Source organism: Muntiacus reevesi, chromosome 9, assembly GCF_963930625.1.
Source record: "Muntiacus reevesi chromosome 9, mMunRee1.1, whole genome shotgun sequence".
NCBI lineage: Eukaryota > Metazoa > Chordata > Mammalia > Artiodactyla > Cervidae > Muntiacus > Muntiacus reevesi.
The window spans coordinates 83,950,097-83,968,009 of NC_089257.1; the positions used below are offsets into that span (position 1 = coordinate 83,950,097).

At 39.4% G+C, this 17,913-nt stretch overlaps 1 protein-coding gene across 1 annotated transcript in view; it reads right to left on the reverse strand.

The window, feature by feature from the left end:
• Window positions 1-1,198: 1,198 nt before the first annotated feature.
• TMEM123 (transmembrane protein 123) overlaps window positions 1,199-17,913 on the reverse strand; it is a 73,303-nt gene continuing 56,588 nt past the window's right edge. Inside the window, exons 9-11 of the mRNA XM_065944467.1 lie at window positions 7,349-7,696; window positions 6,076-6,229; window positions 1,199-3,770 (exon numbers count right to left, since the gene is read on the reverse strand). Coding sequence (XP_065800539.1) covers window positions 3,746-3,770; window positions 6,076-6,229; window positions 7,349-7,696 — 527 coding nt within the window. The 3' untranslated portion in view covers window positions 1,199-3,745. The remainder of the gene's footprint in view (window positions 3,771-6,075; window positions 6,230-7,348; window positions 7,697-17,913) is intronic.

Genomic DNA, 17,913 nt, shown 5'->3' on the forward strand with positions numbered 1-17,913 from the left:
GACCTCTTGGTATGGTGCGGGGCTAGCCTGGGGGAGGGGCAGTGAGTCACCATGTAGCCCTTCCTCTGTACCTTTTAAATGTGGTCTTTCTTGGTGTCTGTGGTGCAAGGGGATGCTTCAGCCTCACTCCTGTGTTCCAGGCTTCTCTTGGTGCACAATAGTTGTTAGCTGTCCTTCTTTAAGTGGGGTGGGGGGGAAGTCAGGAACAATCTATTTTGCTATCTTGGTGACGACACACGGCAGTTTTTTTGTATGTATAAGATACTTCAGTTTTTTAAAAAATAATTAGCTGAACCTTAAAAGGGCATTTTTTCCTTGACAAATGTGATGTTTATTGTATCTACACTCATATCATTGTTTACCTAAGTAAGACACACATTCAAGCCTGATGTTGCTGGGGGCATAACTCTGCCCAGAGTGAAGCTGAAATAATGATGGGGAGGGAGGAAGAATTATGTACAAATATTACTGTAGGAGTACTTTTTATTATATAAAGAATTTTCTGCAGATTGCACCTTTTCCCCTTGGATACTCTGTAACAATATATATTTAAGTCTTCCTTGCATGTGTGGTAAGTCGCTGAGTCATGTCTGACTCTGCAACTCTATGGATTGTAGCCTGCCAGGCTCCTCTGTCCATGTGATTCTCTAGGTAAGAATACTAGAGCAGGTGCCACGCCCTCCTCTAGGGGATCTTTCTACAGGGCTGGAACCCCCATCTCTTATGTCTCCTGAATTGGAAGGTGGGTTATCACTAGCCCACTTGGGAAGCCAAATCATCCTTTTGATATAGTTGAATTATATCCAGTTGTAAAGAAAAAGTGTTGAAAAACCATATGTTAATACAGTTGCAGCTGATTTATATCAGGAATGGTAATTTTAAAATTTCTACAACAGATACACTTGTTTTAAAGATTCTACCCAGAAGAATAAATAAGTGGCTTTAAATGAAAGTCCTTTGAGCAGTGCCTCTGAGACCCTGGTGTTCAGAATCACCTGATAGGATTGCTAAAAGACTGCTGGGCTCCACCCCAGAGATTGTGATTCAGTAGATCTGGGATGGGATCTACTGTAACAAGCTTCCATGTGAGACTGCCGCTGGTCCAGGCAACCACACAACAATCTGCCTTTTCACTTTGGGCATTTTCTGTTAGTTTCTCCTGAGCTTGATAAAAATGAAGCAAAACCACACACTACTCTTGGATAAAGAACAAAATTTTATTCTAAAAATAGATCTCAGTAACAAGGCAATACCAAAAGTTGGTCCTTATAATAAAAAGAAAAAATCTAACAGAAATTTGCTTTATATTTTTTTCCTGAAAAATACAAAATTATCACTCTAATTTTGCCAGCTCTCATTAACTGTATTTGAATTATTCATTCTATGGACTATCCAAGGACATTTAAAAATCATAAGCTGAATTCTACCTAATATTTAAACATACATTTGAATTGCTTTTATCTTCAAGTAACTACATTCTTAAAGAATGCAAATGAAACTGAATAGTTGCTGAAGTAAACATAATGAGGAAGATAAATTTATGCTTAGGAAATGTGCTCCAAAGTGAAATACTGGTTTATATAGCTGTTTCCCTTATTTTTTGCAGATTACAAAAAAAAAAAAAACCCCAAACCCCAAAACCTGATTGCATTGAAGTACTGATATTTGAAAGTAACAAATTATACAACTTATATACAGAAAAAGACATAACTAAATTATTTCAAGCCCCAAGCACAGGAAATTTTAAAGGCAAATAATGACATTCAGTACTTAAAAAGTGGTTTTATATTTTCAAAGTGCTAAGAAACAAGTATTCAAGAAAATTTCAGGCCTGTCTACAAAGTTCTGACTGACTTGAAGTACTGAAATATCAAGAATTCAGAAGACAAGTTAAGGTTAGAAAACCTTCTTTACTGTAAAACATGTCTTCAGTATATTTTGCAAAGAAATGAAGCAGTGATTAAAAGACCAGTTATGGATAAGTTAGTAACACACAACTTATCTATCAGCCCAGATGTCTTTTCAAACTAATGCAAACACATGTTTAATAACACCCTTCCATACTGCACGTGTCACATCGATCCATCCTGTCACATCCATATTTTGTGGACAATTCTTATTATTCATCATGTTAGTTGGCCATAATACACAGTGAGTAGAAATGATCCTTTCATATCAAAATTCTTGATTCTCTGCACAAAAGTTACATTTAATGCCTCTTAAATGTACGTACACATTTATTAGGACTTCTTAGCTCATTTCTGGGCTGTCAGAAATTGGTGTGATTTACTTTAACCGTCTAAGATAGAAGAAACAGTATGTTAGTATGTAGTATGACTAAGTATCTCTTTTGTTAAAACTTGACCCTGAGTTTTGTGTCCTGGAATATAAACTGTAAAGCTGAAAACACTCCAAAATATGTTGGCTAATACTGCTGTCTTTACAATATTATGCTTTTTCTCTCCATTAACACAATACATCTGAAAGTGCCTCCTCTTCAGCAGGGGAGAAGAGGAGTAGTCTAGAAAAGACCCAAATATGGAAGCAGGAACGTCCAGTCTTAAAAACTCCTGTTTTAAAACTGTGTAAGAATTTATTCCAAAATATGTTGGTGTTTTAGTGTAAAGACGCTATTTCCCCAAATCTCTGAGTGACACTGATGGAGTGCACCTACAGGTTTAGCAGCCTGAGGGGAGCCCCACAGCCCCCGCCTTGGCAGACACAGCACTTCTCTCTCATCTGGACCAAAGACTGCTAACTGTTGCTGTGGAAATCATCTAAAGGTCTTTTTTTTTTTTTTTTAAAGCTAGGTCTGTTTACATTATGTTAACCATTTCTAAACATTGAAAGCAGTTCTATATCTATTAAAAATATTCACTAAATATAAAATTAACAACTGAACATGAAATAAAGCAATTTCCAGTGGTGACAGTGTTCTCACAGTAGCAAATAATCTAATTATTTAATACTAACAACTAAGTCTTTAAAACATTATTATGTTAAAACACCACAACTACAGAGGGGAAAAAAGGCAGTTACTTGTCAACTGCTATTGAAAGCGCAAAAGAAAAATAAAGGCTCTCCAATGGTTCTCTAACAAGGATAAGCCCAGATACTGTTTCTAGTTTTAATTTTTTTGTTGTTGTTGTGGGAGGGCATGTATTTTGTTCTAAACAAAAGAACTAACTTTATAAAATATCGATGGTTTCTGAAGAGACAATAAACAAATTACGCTTAAGACGTGGCTTATTCATATAATTTCTGCTATGTGGCAATGGTAATTAGGATATATCCAGTTGTCAATAGCACTGAGATTCTTTGTGTGACTAACAAAGACATCAAAATCCTTAGTGCTGAGACAAGCTCCTTATTTGAATGACCAGATGGCATCATACCCTTCAGGGATAGTGCTTTCCAATCACTGGCCTATCACTTTTCCAATCACTATGACCACTGCCACAGAAAAGTAAGACTGAACTTGTTTGTCTCACTATGTATTTTCTAAAACTGAATATAATACCACTGCATTAACTATATGCTCCATATGTTCATTAAAAACCCCCAAACCAAACCCCTTTTCCTTTAATAATCATGAGGAATCTTTACATATTTATATAATACACTGTATATTATATGCATGGCCTGTTTATGCTATTTTCAAGAAGAGAATACTGTATTAAAGTAATAAATCAAAATTAACTGATAGGGCTGTATCACTCTTCTTTCCATTGGTTCTTGGAGTCCCTTAAATGATGGCATCATGTTCATCGCTGTAATAAATCAAAAGTTAAAATTACTTTGTTTTATATTTGTATCAAAATACTTATAGTTCGTATTTTTAAGTAATGAATAATTCCAAGCTTCAGAATCAAAACTGTCATTGCTTTGTGTTTTCTTAAGCAAAATACCTGGTATACTGTAGTGGTTAAGGATTCAATCAGTGTATTCAGGTTGCAAAATGGATCTACATTCAAATCTCTGCTCTACAGTGGCTGTGTGACTTTTTATCAATTAACTATTACAATGCTCTTTAAAAAAGAAGATAACTAGAACAACAATCATTTCATGAGCATCTACTATGTGCCAGGTGTTCTGCTACAGACTTTACACCCATAGCTCATTCAGTCATCACAGGGTTACAGCTCATTCAGTCATCACAGGAGCCCTAAGCAGAGGGAGGGCACTGAAGAAAAAATATGTATGGGTGTGTATGTATGTATAAGGTTAGGTATTTAATCAATCAATTCCATTTTGCAGAAGATCAGAAGCTAAGCAAGCATGTAAGCATGTGGACTCTCATCGTGACTACTAGACACTGTGCTACACCATTTACATGAAAGTAGGCGGGCACCCTGCCAGTCAACAGTAGACCCAGACTCAGATTCAAGTCTGTCTGCCCCAGCCCATCTCCTACCACATCACCCCACTGTCTACCCATGCAGCCCTGAGAAACACCACAGCTAACCCTTAAGCAGCATTATTATCCAGTAAATTGAAGTTAGAAATGCTCACAATTACTAGATGCTGGTCTCAGTTTCCTTAATGGGAAAATAGTAAGTCTTTATTTATGGAATGTCATTCTTTATAGCTTCAAAGGAATGACTGGCTTTAAAATATACTTTAAATATTGATATTATAAAAAAGGAGATGTATTAAATTTAATCAAAATGTGCCTTCTGTTTAACTGGTGAAATTTACAAAAAAAAAAAAAAAAAAAAAACCAGATGATAAATATTTCTAGGAAGTGAGTGTTTTAAAAATATTCCAAATTTAAAGCATTTTTAGAATTAACTTGATTTAGTTAGTTTCCTTTTTTCTTCTTCTTTTACGACTGAGCTACAAGAGGAAAGACTGAATGTTTCTGAATGTGCTTTAATCTGACAAAACACTATGTTGATATTCTTTTAAAGTAAGTTTGATATGATGGCTACTATACATGGAAGGTAAGTTACAATTTAAATATTTTTTAAAGTCTGGTTTTCTTAGTTCAATGAAAAATCTGAGACTTATTTTGATATTATATTTTCCTCCTAGAAATTCATAATGTACATCAACATATCAAAGGCTTAACAGAATTTTACTGTGCTGAATCTGTATTTCCCAAATGTTTCTGACATGGAAACTCTATGGGACACATATGCATTGACACATGACAACTTAAATTTTGGAAAATGCCATCTATTCTATGGTATTTATTTTATATATACATTAACTGATGCTGGGAAAGATTGAGGGGAGGAGAAGAAGGGGACAACAAAGGATGAGATGGCTGGATGGCATCACCAACTCAATGGACATGCGTTCGGGTAAACTCCGGGAGTTGGTGATGGATAGGGAGGCCTGGCATACTGCGGTTCACGGGGTCGCAAAGAGTTGGACACGACTGAGTGACTGAACAATCAAAAGAATAAATTCACTCTTGTACATATAAGACTCAAAAGAAAAACCAAAAGGACTTTGTTGGAGTAACAAAAATTGGGAGATGATACCTCTAAAAACCATCAGATCTATAGAATGACATGATTTGTTGTTGAGGACTTGTTGATAAAGCTCACCTGAAAAATGGTTTTACTATAGATTAACTGTATATATTATACTAACAACTCATTATCAGGGAAAATAAGGCTGTCAGAATTTATTTTCATTGTCACAGAAAGCAAAAATCATGTTTTTATCGAGGATGCTATTTTAGTGTGTTTTATGTTTGTTGGCAGCACTAAGTCAGCAGCCTCAGGAGACCTGATGCGGTATTTCTTGTGATTAGAGGTGTAAGCATGTGAAAAGGGCTAATTAAACTTGGGTCTCCAGTTAAAAAAAGAAAAAGGATGACACACTAATAAAATACAATCATTTTTACAGGTATGTACATCCATATTCATTTGCAAGTATTTATAATCATGAGCTTGTACCCAATTTGCTTTAGGCATAAAGGATTAATAGGAATATAACTCATAAATCTATGAATTATTAATCCCTGAGATGAACACTGGCTCTACTCTTAAATTTTGTCATGATATTTAAATAAAGAACTAATAATAATAATAATAATAAAAGTCCTGGCCAATCAAAACTTACATGGTTCTATACCGAATGCCTCGTCTTGAATAATACACTTTGCATCCAATGTAAAGAAAAGATAAAACTCCCAGTGTTAATACAATACCACCAACAAAGCTGCCAGTATCAAATTTTGATCCTTTATTTTCCTTAGAAATAATAGTTGCTGTGACTAGAAGAAAACAAAACAAAAAATAGGTTTTAGTGCTTTTAAAATACATTCTAATAAGCTAAAGCACTCTGAATTTCCATATAAGCATTCTGACTTGGGGACGAGAAGGACATGAAGTTGCTTTCTAGTTGATTTTGTGTCTAGTGACTGCCTGGCTTTAGTTTTCTTCAGCTGACGCAACACATCCCTTATTAAAGAAACCCCCACTGCCTGCAGTCCCAAGATCTTAATTCGAGACTGGACTTGGATGGTCTACCAAAGCCATCCAAGGCAGCAAGATTTGGGGAATTCTTTTATGAATTCTCTTTAAAGGTTCATGCCCTAAGCAAAACATGTCTGGGTAACAGCTGTACTCCTGAAACTGGATCCAATTTGAGTAAATGTTTCTAATGGAAATTTCTCCTTTTGAACAAATTGTGAATTTTAACTATTTTAGTTTTGTGAAGTCAATACATAAATTGTGGTAATAAAGAAGAGAAACTATTCAGAATAGAAGTATATAAAAACACAAAAAAGGAACCATAAAGTCTGATATTTGTTCTGATAAATGTAACCAACAGCTTTTAAAGAGAAGTTCAACTTTGGATAACTTAAAAGAGAATTTTAAGGTTTTTGAATTCCGGGTTTCACAGGCATTACATTTTAAACAAATGAAAAAAAAAAAGAGTGCTGACACTAATAATATATATGTGACTATATCTAATACCATTAAAAAATATCTTTATGGCACAAGTGGATTAAAACTGAAGCTCGCCATGATTTAGGTTTAGAAATCATGGAGGCTGATCCTACCTAATTCCCTTCTAGAGTGAGGTACAAAAAATTAAAGGTATGACAAGTTTTCAAATCATGCAAAATAAAATTCCGTTTAGGATAATTTATTTATTTACAGATGGATCTTATACAGTCATTATTTGGCATGATTAAGTTGGAAGCTAATTTCTTAAAGGAACAAGATAGTTACTACATCAACTCTTTTCCTGATCTCTACAACTAATTTCTACAGGAAATGAGAAATAATTGCCTAAATTTCTACATTTTGCAGAATGGAATGATATAAATGCGGCATTTAACAACTATTTTTCAGCATAGGAAAAAATAGGTCCATTTTATACATACCTGTTACTGATGAAGGAACAGATGTCATCGAATTATTGTGGGCTGTGGTAACTGTGGATACTGATAGCTGGGATGTATTTTGTGAAACATTCATTATTTTGGGTGTAGACCTTAAGATGGTGGAAGTCGTATTTGTTGACACCACTGGTGTTATCACTTTAGATGTTGCAATGGGTTTCGAGGTGGTGGCTGTCCCACTATTTGAGCCTGAGGAATCTTTATTTTCTGATGATTTTCCCGCAGGTTTCAAGGTAGTAGTGGTCACATTCTTTGGGGAAACTGAAGCTGTTGATGGTTTCACACTGACATTGGAAGATTCATGTCTATGGTTGGGATGTCCCTGTTGGTCTATGAGAAGATGAAGAAACATTAAGGCAAGAGCTGTGACTCGGATAATCAAGCTGCCACTTCACTCACTGCCTTTCATGGTCACGCATAAAGGAAAAGGTCTAACAAACACAGCAGCGTGAAGACACTTGGTCTACTAATACTCTGCAGTACCCAGCAATAAGCCATTGAATGTCCCAAATAGGAAAACATTCAAAAGGAACCAAGCCTGGATATACATAAAGTGAGGAATTTTTGTGACCATATGGTGGGGCGGGGGGAAGGGGGAAGGAGACCCAACCCAGAAGACGGAGCTCTTTCAGTACAGGGACAGTGTCTTAACCACCTCCGTCTGAATACTCCATGCTTTATGTCACAGTGTTAGTTGAAAAGATTATTAAACCAATGGATGTAAAAAAGGTTTTCAAACTTTAAAGTTTCCCTGCCACATTCTTCCAAAAGGCTTTGAGGACAAACAGTAGCTGCATGCTTCTAACTGCCTGAAGTGGATGTAAGCATAAGCGGGACATTCTTTATAAGAGTAAAACCAACTTCCCATGATACATTAGGAAGTGAAATAACATTGCAGAACATGGTTGGTTCGAAATCTCATAGTGGTGATAATAATTTTCCATCGTTGGAAACATATTTCTAAAAATATTTTGGAAAGCTTTAAATATGCAAAAGCCAATTTTATAAGAGGAAACCATTGATGTTAATTTAAAACAAACAACTGGAAATAAGTAAGCACTATTACCAAAAAATAAATACTAAGTATCTATGTATAAAATGCCCTATGGCCAAAAGCAAACATTTTTGTCTTAATATTTTTTCATACTCTATCGTCATTGTAACACTATAACCTAACTGATACTTACAACTAAAGATACTTTAGTTATTTATAATTTACTAAATAAATGTGTGTTAGTTGCTCGGTCATATCTGACTCTTTGTGACTCCATGGACTGTAGCCTGCCAGGCTCCTCTGTCCATGGAATTCTCCAGGCAAGAATACTGGAGTGGGTAGCCATGACCTTCTCCAGGGGATCTTCCCAACCCAGGGATTGAACCTGGGTCTCCCACACTGCAGGTGGATTCTTTACTGTCTGAGCCACAAACTATTTTACTACATACTATCCAAGGAATCAGAAATCTCTCTTTGCCCTATTGTTGTTGTTCAGCTCCTCTGTCCTCCACTATCTCCCTGAGTTTGCCAGACTCATGTCCATTGAGTTGGTGATGCTATCCAACCATCTCATCATCTGCCGCTCCCTCCTCCTCTGCATTCAGTCTTTCCCAGCATCAGGGTCTTTTCTAACGAATCAGCTCTTTGCATCAGGTGGCCAAAGTATTGGAACTTCAGCTTCAGCATCAGTCTTTCCAAAGAATATTCAAAGTTGATTTCCTTTAGGACTGACCGGTTGCAATTTCTTTCTTTATTTGTGTCTGCAGGTTTAGTAGTTTGCTATGTTGTCTGCATTTTCTCATTTCACTCTCTCTGGCCAAGAACCAAAGTGGAAAGAACTTGCCCCTGGCCTGCCTTCTCCAGCGACAGCAGCATCAGGCCTTCAGAGTCCCTGTCACACCCAAAAGCGATGACTTCAGGTACTAACACCCTATCTTTCACAATTATTCTGGACTTTTTATTCAAATAATTCAAATATTTATTTTCAGCTTTACCGGCTGGTTTTAATAGTGCTTCTTATCTGGCCATCAGCTTTTACTATTTAAATTCCTATCACCTTTTCTGAACTCTGGGTCTTTATTGTGTGATCTCTTCCACTGAGTATTATCTGAGTTTTAAAAAAGACGCAAGGAATTAGTACTTCTATATTATGTTGTTATTGTTCAGTAGCCCAGTTGTGTCTGACTCTCTGTGAACTCATGGACTGCAGCATGCCAGCCCTCCTGTCCTTCACCATCTCCTGAAGTTTGCCCAAGTTCAGGTCCATTGCATTGGTGATAATACAAAAACTTTTGTATTATATAGACTAATAAATTATAATTATTCAAGTAGATGATAGAATGTTATGTATTTGAACTAACCTTTTATTAATCAATTAAAATGCTCTATAGATATAAGTAATATACTTTAGCACTGAAATAATCATGTACTATTTTAATCTACTGAGTGAATTCTATTATAGTGAAATTAAATACAGCAAAGAACCATTGTTTATATCATATCTTTAGAACAGAATGATCTTTGCAGAGTGCAACAATGAACATAGTGCTGCTTTTGGATTACACACACACACACACACACACACACACACACACACAGAGCCTACTCTCTTCTCCTGGCCATAATAAGATATTCTTCATGGATACTGTACAAAGTCACGTGGGCAAAAACAGGGACCTGTCAGGTTAGTTCTTCATTAAGAAAATCCAAATGTGTTAAAGAAATGACTAAGAAGCTAAAAATTTCTACAAATTTTGCTTGACAAAACAGGCAAATAAGTTTTATGTTAAGGTGTGTTCTGTGATGTTTAAATGTATTAGCTGCAACGCAAGGATGCTCTCTTCCAGGTCAGAGCCCACGGTCATCTGTGCTCCTCTGCAGAGGAGACCACCCCGCCATGGGATCTGGGTGTCTTCCCTCTCCTGTAACTGCTCAATGACTGGCCAGTGTCCTCCACGGCAAGGCACAGTGAACACCTGCAGAGATGTCGGAGGAACAGACCACCTGTGCAGGGCTTGGGCAGGGTTAAGCTCTGCTGCATTAGCCCTTCAATCTCCACAGCCTCTGAGAAGCAGAAGTCATAAAGGTGTGGAGGGCGGGTGACATGAGCGAAGGGGGTCAAAGGGATCAACTTCTAGTTATAAAGTAAGTCAATCATGGGGATGTGATGTAAAACACATGGTGACTCCAGTTGTATCACACTGTATATTTGAAAGTTTTTAAGAGAACAGATCTGGAAAGTTCTCATCACAAGAAAAAAAAATTGTAACTAAATATGATGACAGATGTTATATAAATTCTTATATATATTATGATAGCTGTTACTTATTGTGATCATTTTATAATATAGACAAATATCAAATCATTATGTTGTATACCTGAAACTAATATGTTATATGTCAACTATGTATTTCAATCCAAGAAAGTACAAAAACATCCAGTTAAGACAAAAGAAGGTATAAAGGCCCCAGGAGGGGACGTTATTGGAAAGTGTGACGCATGCTCTGTGTCCACCCGCACCTCTGCCCGTGGAGGAAAACAGGGGTACACATGCCCTCACCCTCAAGCCAAGCTGGAAAGGCTTCAAGGGAACCACCTGAAGAGCGGGCCCAGCGTCCCCTGGGCCTGAAGGGACAAACACTGGGATCTGACACCGGCCTGGTGACGCTAAAGGCGAGGCGGCGGGTGAGCTGTCTGCCTGTCCACGGGTTGAAAAGGCTGCTCGGGGAGTTGATTTTCGCCTCCAGTGACCACAGAGGCGCTTGTTTCCCACAGACCAAAGCAGGCCCCTGGAACATGGCCAGCATGGGGCTGCTTTCAAAGACAGCTTCACAGAGAGTTCTGCACACAGGGGTAGAGAGACCCAGCAGAGAGGTGGGACATCAAACAGCAGGGGCCACGGGAGTGGCATCACCGACTTGATGGGCATGAGTCTGAGCAAACTCCGGGAGCTGGCGATCGACAGGGAGGCCTGCTGTGCTGCGGTCCATGGGGTCGCAGAGAGTCGGACACGACTGAGCGACTGGACTGAACTGGACTGGAGGGAGTGGAGCGCGAGGGCCGGTGGGGGGAGGCCCCAGGGCATAGAGACTGGACGGGGAAGCGCCAGCTGAGGGTCTCCCCAGAAGCTCCGCAAGAACCGCATCTGCCACCCGGGGCACCTCCACCAGGTGAAAACATCCCAGAGGGCTTCTCCCCAAGCCCCTTCAGGCCTGCTTCTGTGAGGTCAAAGCAGCAGAGGTGAGGGGAGAAGGGCGGGGCAAGGACGGGGCCAGAAGTGCAGACCCCCTGCAGCGGGCCCGGGCTGCCGGAGAGAGGAATCCCAGTCATCACAGTGCTATTCCTTTTGGTTTCATTCTGAACAAGACAGACATCCTGCCAACTACAGCTCATTCAACAAGCGGAGCATATGTACTGTCAGTAACACCTCGGCTAACGCAGGTGGGGCTGCGGGACAGGGTGCAGGGGGCGCACAGGGCCAACACTTACTCAGTGTCAGCGCTGAACTGTGTCCCCCTAACACTCACATGGTGAAGCCCTAACCCGGAGTACCTGAGGATGTCGCCTTATTTGCAGATAGGATCTTCACAGAGGATTATAATCAAGTTAAAATGAGGTTATCAGGATGAGGCTTAAGTACCTGGTATCCTTGTAAAGTGGGAAATTTGGAGACAGACAAACATACAGGAGGAACACCATGTGAAGATGAAGGCAGAGATCAGGATGGTGCTTCCGAGAGGCCAAGGAAAACCAAAGAGTGCCAGCAAAACACCAGAAACGAGGCAACAGGCATGGAACAGACCCTCTGTCATCAGCCCTCAGGGCAATGTAATCTGACAGCCTGTCGACAATCTGACAATCCATCTATGCTGCTTACACCACCCAGTTAGTGGTCCTTTGCTGTGGTAGCCCTGGCAAACGAATGCACTCAGGATCACAGGTCTTCCATTTCTAATAAGATGTCTCTGGGCAACAGCGCTGGCTGGTGGCTGGTTCCTTTCACAGATCTTTGAAACTCAGATCTTTGAGACAAATTCAGTCAGTCAGTACTTGTCAAACCACTCTCAAAATTTGCTTAAGTAAAACCTAAGATTATCTAGAGATTTCAGTCAGAGCTATAAAAATTTCCTGACCTTACCTCTTGGTTTCAGCTAACAATCACAGAAAAGGAGGTGAGGGGCTGCAGTGAGGGCACCATGTGCCCTTCGGGCCAGCAGCTGCCAAGCTCAGGGGGAGAGGAACGAGACAGACAAGGTACCGTGGAGATGAGGGACATTCTGCCACTGCTGCAGAGAGGCTCAGAACAGACCTACTTCCATGATTATCACCACTGCCGCTGGGATCACAGCACGTGAAGAGGATGCTATTGAAGATATTTTCAGTTCACTGATACAAACAACCAAAAAAGAAAAAAGGGATACTCCAAGCCTTTTTCTAATAACACCAGCTGGCCACCTTCTATCACAGCAAGACCAAGGACACTATGAAGCAGCCTGTTTTTTTAGCACCAAGTAAAAGTACTCATCCTCTTCAGAGTCTGCATTTATTCCAACTACATTTGTATACCCCTTCATGGATCACTGCCTTATGGCGAGGGAGCTTGCGTAACTCAGTGATGCTACGAGCCATTCTCTGCAGGGCCACTCAAGGCAGATGGGTCATAGCAGAGAACTCTGACAAAACGTGATCCACTGGAGGAGGGAATGGCAAGCCACCCAGTATACATGCCATGAGAACCTCATGAACTGTACAAAAGGTCAAAAGGATAGGACACCTAAGATGAGTCCCCCCGGGCCTGAAGGTGTCCAATACGCTACCGGGGAGGAGCGGAGGAAAATTACCAGTAGCCTCAGAATGAATGAAGCGGCTGGGTCAAATCGGTAAGACAGTCAGTTGTTGATGTGTCTGGTGACTAAAGTAAAATCCGAAACTGCAAAGAACAGTACTGCACAGGAACCTAGAATAGAATGTTAGGTCCATGAATCAAGGAAAATTGGAAGCGGTCAAACAGGAGATGGCAAGAGTGAACACCGACATCTTAGGAATCAGCAAATTAAGATGGATGGGAATAGGTGAATTTAACTCAGATGACCATTGTATCTACTACCGTGGGCAAGAATCCCTTAGAAGAAATGGAGTAGCCCTCATAGTTAACAAAAGAATCTGAAATACAGTACTTGGATGCAACCTTAAAAATGACAGAATGATCTCGGCTCATTTCCAAGACAAGCCAATCAACATCATAGTAATTCAAGTCTATGCCCCGACCACTGATGGCCGAAGAAGCTGAAGTAGGTTAGTTCTATGAAGACCTAGAAGACCTCCGAGAACTAACACCTAAAAAAGATATTCTATTCATCATCAGGGATTGGAATGCAAAAGTAGGAAGTCAAGATAAACCTGGAATCACAGGCAAGCTTGGCCTTGCCGAACAAAATGAAGCAGGGCAAAGGCTAACTGAGTTCTGCCAAGAGAATGCACTAGTCATAGCAAATACTCTTTTTCAACAACACAAGAGACAACTTTACACATGGTCATCACCAAATGGTCAATACCAAAATCAAACTGGTTACATTCATTGTAGCTGAAGATGGAGAAGCTGTATACAGTCAGCAAAAACAAAACCTGGAGCTGACTGTGGCTCAGATCATCAGCTTCTTATAGCAAAATTCAAGCTTAAACTAAAGAAACCTGGGAAAAACACTAGGCTAGCCAGATATGAATTTGCAGTGGAGGTAATGAATAGACTTAAGGGACTAGATCTAGTTAACAGTGTGCCAGAAGAACTATGGACAGAGGTCCGTAATACTGCACAGGGGGCAGTGAACAAAACCATCCCCAAGAAAAAGGAAAGCAAGAAGGACAAGTGGCTATCTGAGGAGGCTTTATGAATAGCTAAAGAATGAAGAGAAGCAAAAAGCAAGGGAGAGAGGGAAAGGTACATCCAATTAAATGCAGTTTCAAAGAATAGCTGGAAGAGACAAGAAGGCCTTCTTCAATGAACAGTGTTTAATAACAGAAGAAAACAACAAAAGGGAAAAGACTAGAGATCTCTTCAGGAAAATTGTAATCATCACGGGAGCTTTCTGCCCAAAGATGGGCACAGTAAAGGATTAAAAATGACAGAGACGTAGTAGATGCTGAAGAGATCAAGAAGAGATGTAAAGAATACACAGAAGAACTGTATAAAAAAGATCTTAATGAATCAGATTACTATGATGGTGTGGTCACTCAACCAGAGCCAGACATTCTGGAGTGCAAAGTCAAGTGGGCCTTAAGAAGCACTGCTTTAGTTAATAAAGCTAGTGGATGCGATAAAATCTTAGCAGGACTATTCACATCCCTAAAGGAGGATGCCATCAAGGCTTTGCATTCATTATGTCAGCAAATCTGGAAGACCCAGCAGTGGCCACAGGACTGGGTACATGCCCAAAGGGCTCTTATTGCTGGGCCTGAGGGGCAGGCTTCTAATTAAACACACATCAAAGAGCTGACCACAGTCCTTTCCAGAGACCTAGGGTGGGCCCTATCTTCATGTTCCCCCTCTGCCACACTCTAGAGCACTGGAGTATATCCTGGAGTTGGCTTAGACGTGTCTGGTGCCCTGTTTTTTTGTGGATGCTCCCCAGGGGACACCCCTTGAGTGCCTGACTCTGGAGGCCAGGGACACTCGTGTTCCTAGATCCCGTGGGACTGTAACAAACGCAAAGGTAGTTCCTGGCTGACTGCCACCCCCAGAGAACTGCACAGACAGCAGATGGAAACACATTTGTCTTTCTGAGAGGCAAGAGCTCTGGCCTGAGGGGCAGGTTTCAGGTTTGGCATACTTCCCGAGGCCCACAAAGGTGCTCCGAGGGGATGGAGGCTGGGGGACACCATCTTTCCCCTCTCTCTCTGCCTAACTCAAGGTTTTCAAGATCTTCTGCAAAGGAGGTTGCATCCTCTTCTGATGCCCCAGTTTCTGTGATGCTGCCCACGGGACAGCACCAGATCACCTGGCTCCAGCTGCCTGTGGGGCTTGTGTGTGTGGCCCTGCAGGACTGCGTATGCTGGCATACTCTGAAAGCTGTTACGTACGGGTTTGGCTTCCAATCGGTGCTGACTGAGATCCTCTCCTACGCTGACATGTCTTGGCACACCCTCAGCTATTAGCATCCATTAAAAGTAAACAGACTATTTAACAATCAGAAAGGTTTGAGAGAGAAGCATGAGCTAGGGCAGGACTGAACAGGTTCGTCTCCTACATGGATCCACTCACTCAGGTCTGGGCCAGATGGCTGTTTTATCTAATGCACAGAAACCATGACAGACAGTCAAAGAAAAGGAAGAAACAGGAATGTGTTCCAAAGTTAAGAACAAGATAAAACATTAGAAAAAGACTTCAATGAAACAAAGATAAGAAATTTACCTGACAGAACATTCCATCCAAAAAGCTATAGAACACACAATCTTCTCAGTGCACATGGAAAATTCTCCAGGATAAATCATATTATTAGACCAGAAAACAAGTTCTTAATGAAGTTAAGAAGACTAAAATAATATCAAGCATCTTTTCCAACCACAATGGTAGGAAACTAGAATTACAGAAGAAAACTGGAAAATGCACAAAGATGTGAAAATTAAACAACATGCTACTTATTGAACAACCGATGAGTCAAAGAGGAAACAAAAAATACCTTAAGACATATGAAAATGGAAATGTAGGATACCAAAATTTATGCGTGCATGCTAAATTGCTTCAGTTGTATCCAACTTTTTGTGACCCCATGGACTGCAGCCTGCTAGGCTCCTCTGTCCATGGGATTCTTCAGGCAAGAATACTGAAGTGGACTGCCATGCCCTCTTCCAGGGGATCTTCCTGAACCAGGAACCAAACGAGCATCTCTTATGTCTTCTGCACTGGCAGGTGGGTTCTTTACTACTGCTGCCGCCTGGGAAGCCCCTTATGGAACGCAGCAAAGGACTTCTATCAGTGAAATGCATAGCTGTAAATGCCTACCTCAAGAAACAAACAAGAAAACCTCACATAAACAACCTAAATTTACACCTAAAGAAACTAGAAAAAATATTAAACTCAAAGTCAGTAGAAGCAGTAAACTAACAAAGATCAGAGTAGAAAAATGAAATAGAGACTAAAACGGAAACAGAAAAGATCAGTGAAATCAAAAGTTGTCTTGTCTCTCTCTTTGAGAAGATAAACAAAAAATGGACAAACTTAGCTAGATTCACCAAGAAAAAAAAAAGAAACATTAAGTCAGAAATGAAAGAGACATCAAAACTTATACCACAGAAATACAAAGAATTTTCAGAGACCACTATGAACAATTATATGCCAACAAATTGTACAACCAAGAGAAAACAGATAAATTCTTAGAAACAAAATCTTCCAAGACTGACTAAAGAAGAAATAGAAAATATGAACAGAACAATTACTAATACAGAGATTGATTTAGTAATCAAAACCTCCTAACAAACACAAGTCCAGGATAGGACAGCTTCACTGGTGAATTCTGCCAAATATTCAAGAAGAATTAATATCAATCCTTCTAAAACTCTTCCAAAAAACAGAAGAGATGAGAAGATTTAAAAACTAATTTTAACTCATTGACTGGGGGATTTTTGCAGAAACTAACACCTATGGCCAGTGATTTTTATTTTGACTGGCCAAAAATTAAGTCTGTCATTTCACTAACACTTTGTGGGTTATTACACTCAATAGTTACAACTGGCACACCGGTAAAATCTGCTAACTGTCATAAAAAATTGTCTCCAATCCACTCTTCTGTAGAAGAAATGGAGCATTCTCCAGCACCGTTTCATTTTCACTTGCCATATCAGAATCAGTCAGTAGGGTTTATTGTCTTTTGTTGGTCTACTAATCATACATGAATCAGAACTGCACTCTGAAGAACTACTGAGACCCTAGTATATATGTCACTCAGATAATCAGAGAAAGTATCTGCATAAAATTTACTGAAAAATTCTTCACTCAAAATTTTTCATTTTTGATGCATTTCATTGCACCATTTTTGAAAATCTTATGTTTATTGTAACATATGCAAGGTTGAAACCAAAACCTAATGGAACAAAATGTGGATGATAATGATCATAAGTTGTATAATGAATTCTTAGTCAATTTTAAGCTCTAACAGCTTTGCACAGTGATGTTAACTGTATCACTCTCTAAAAATGTATTGATATGTGATAGGTCTCTTGTTGATAAATGTTTGGGTAACAGAAGATGTAGTAACACATCTCCAGTCAATAAAGTGTTAAGAGGTCAACATTACCCTGACACCCAAATCAGACAAAGATGCCACGACAAAAGAACAGGCCATATCACTGATGAAAATGGATGTAAAAATCCTCAACAAAATATGAGCAAGCTGAATTCAACAATACATGAAAAGAATCATACATTATAATAAAGTGAAATTTATTCCAGGGATGCAACTATGGTTCAACATCTGCAAATCAATCAATGTTATATACCACATTAACAAAATGAGGGATAAAAACCATATGATTATCTCAATAGTAAGTAAGTGAAAGT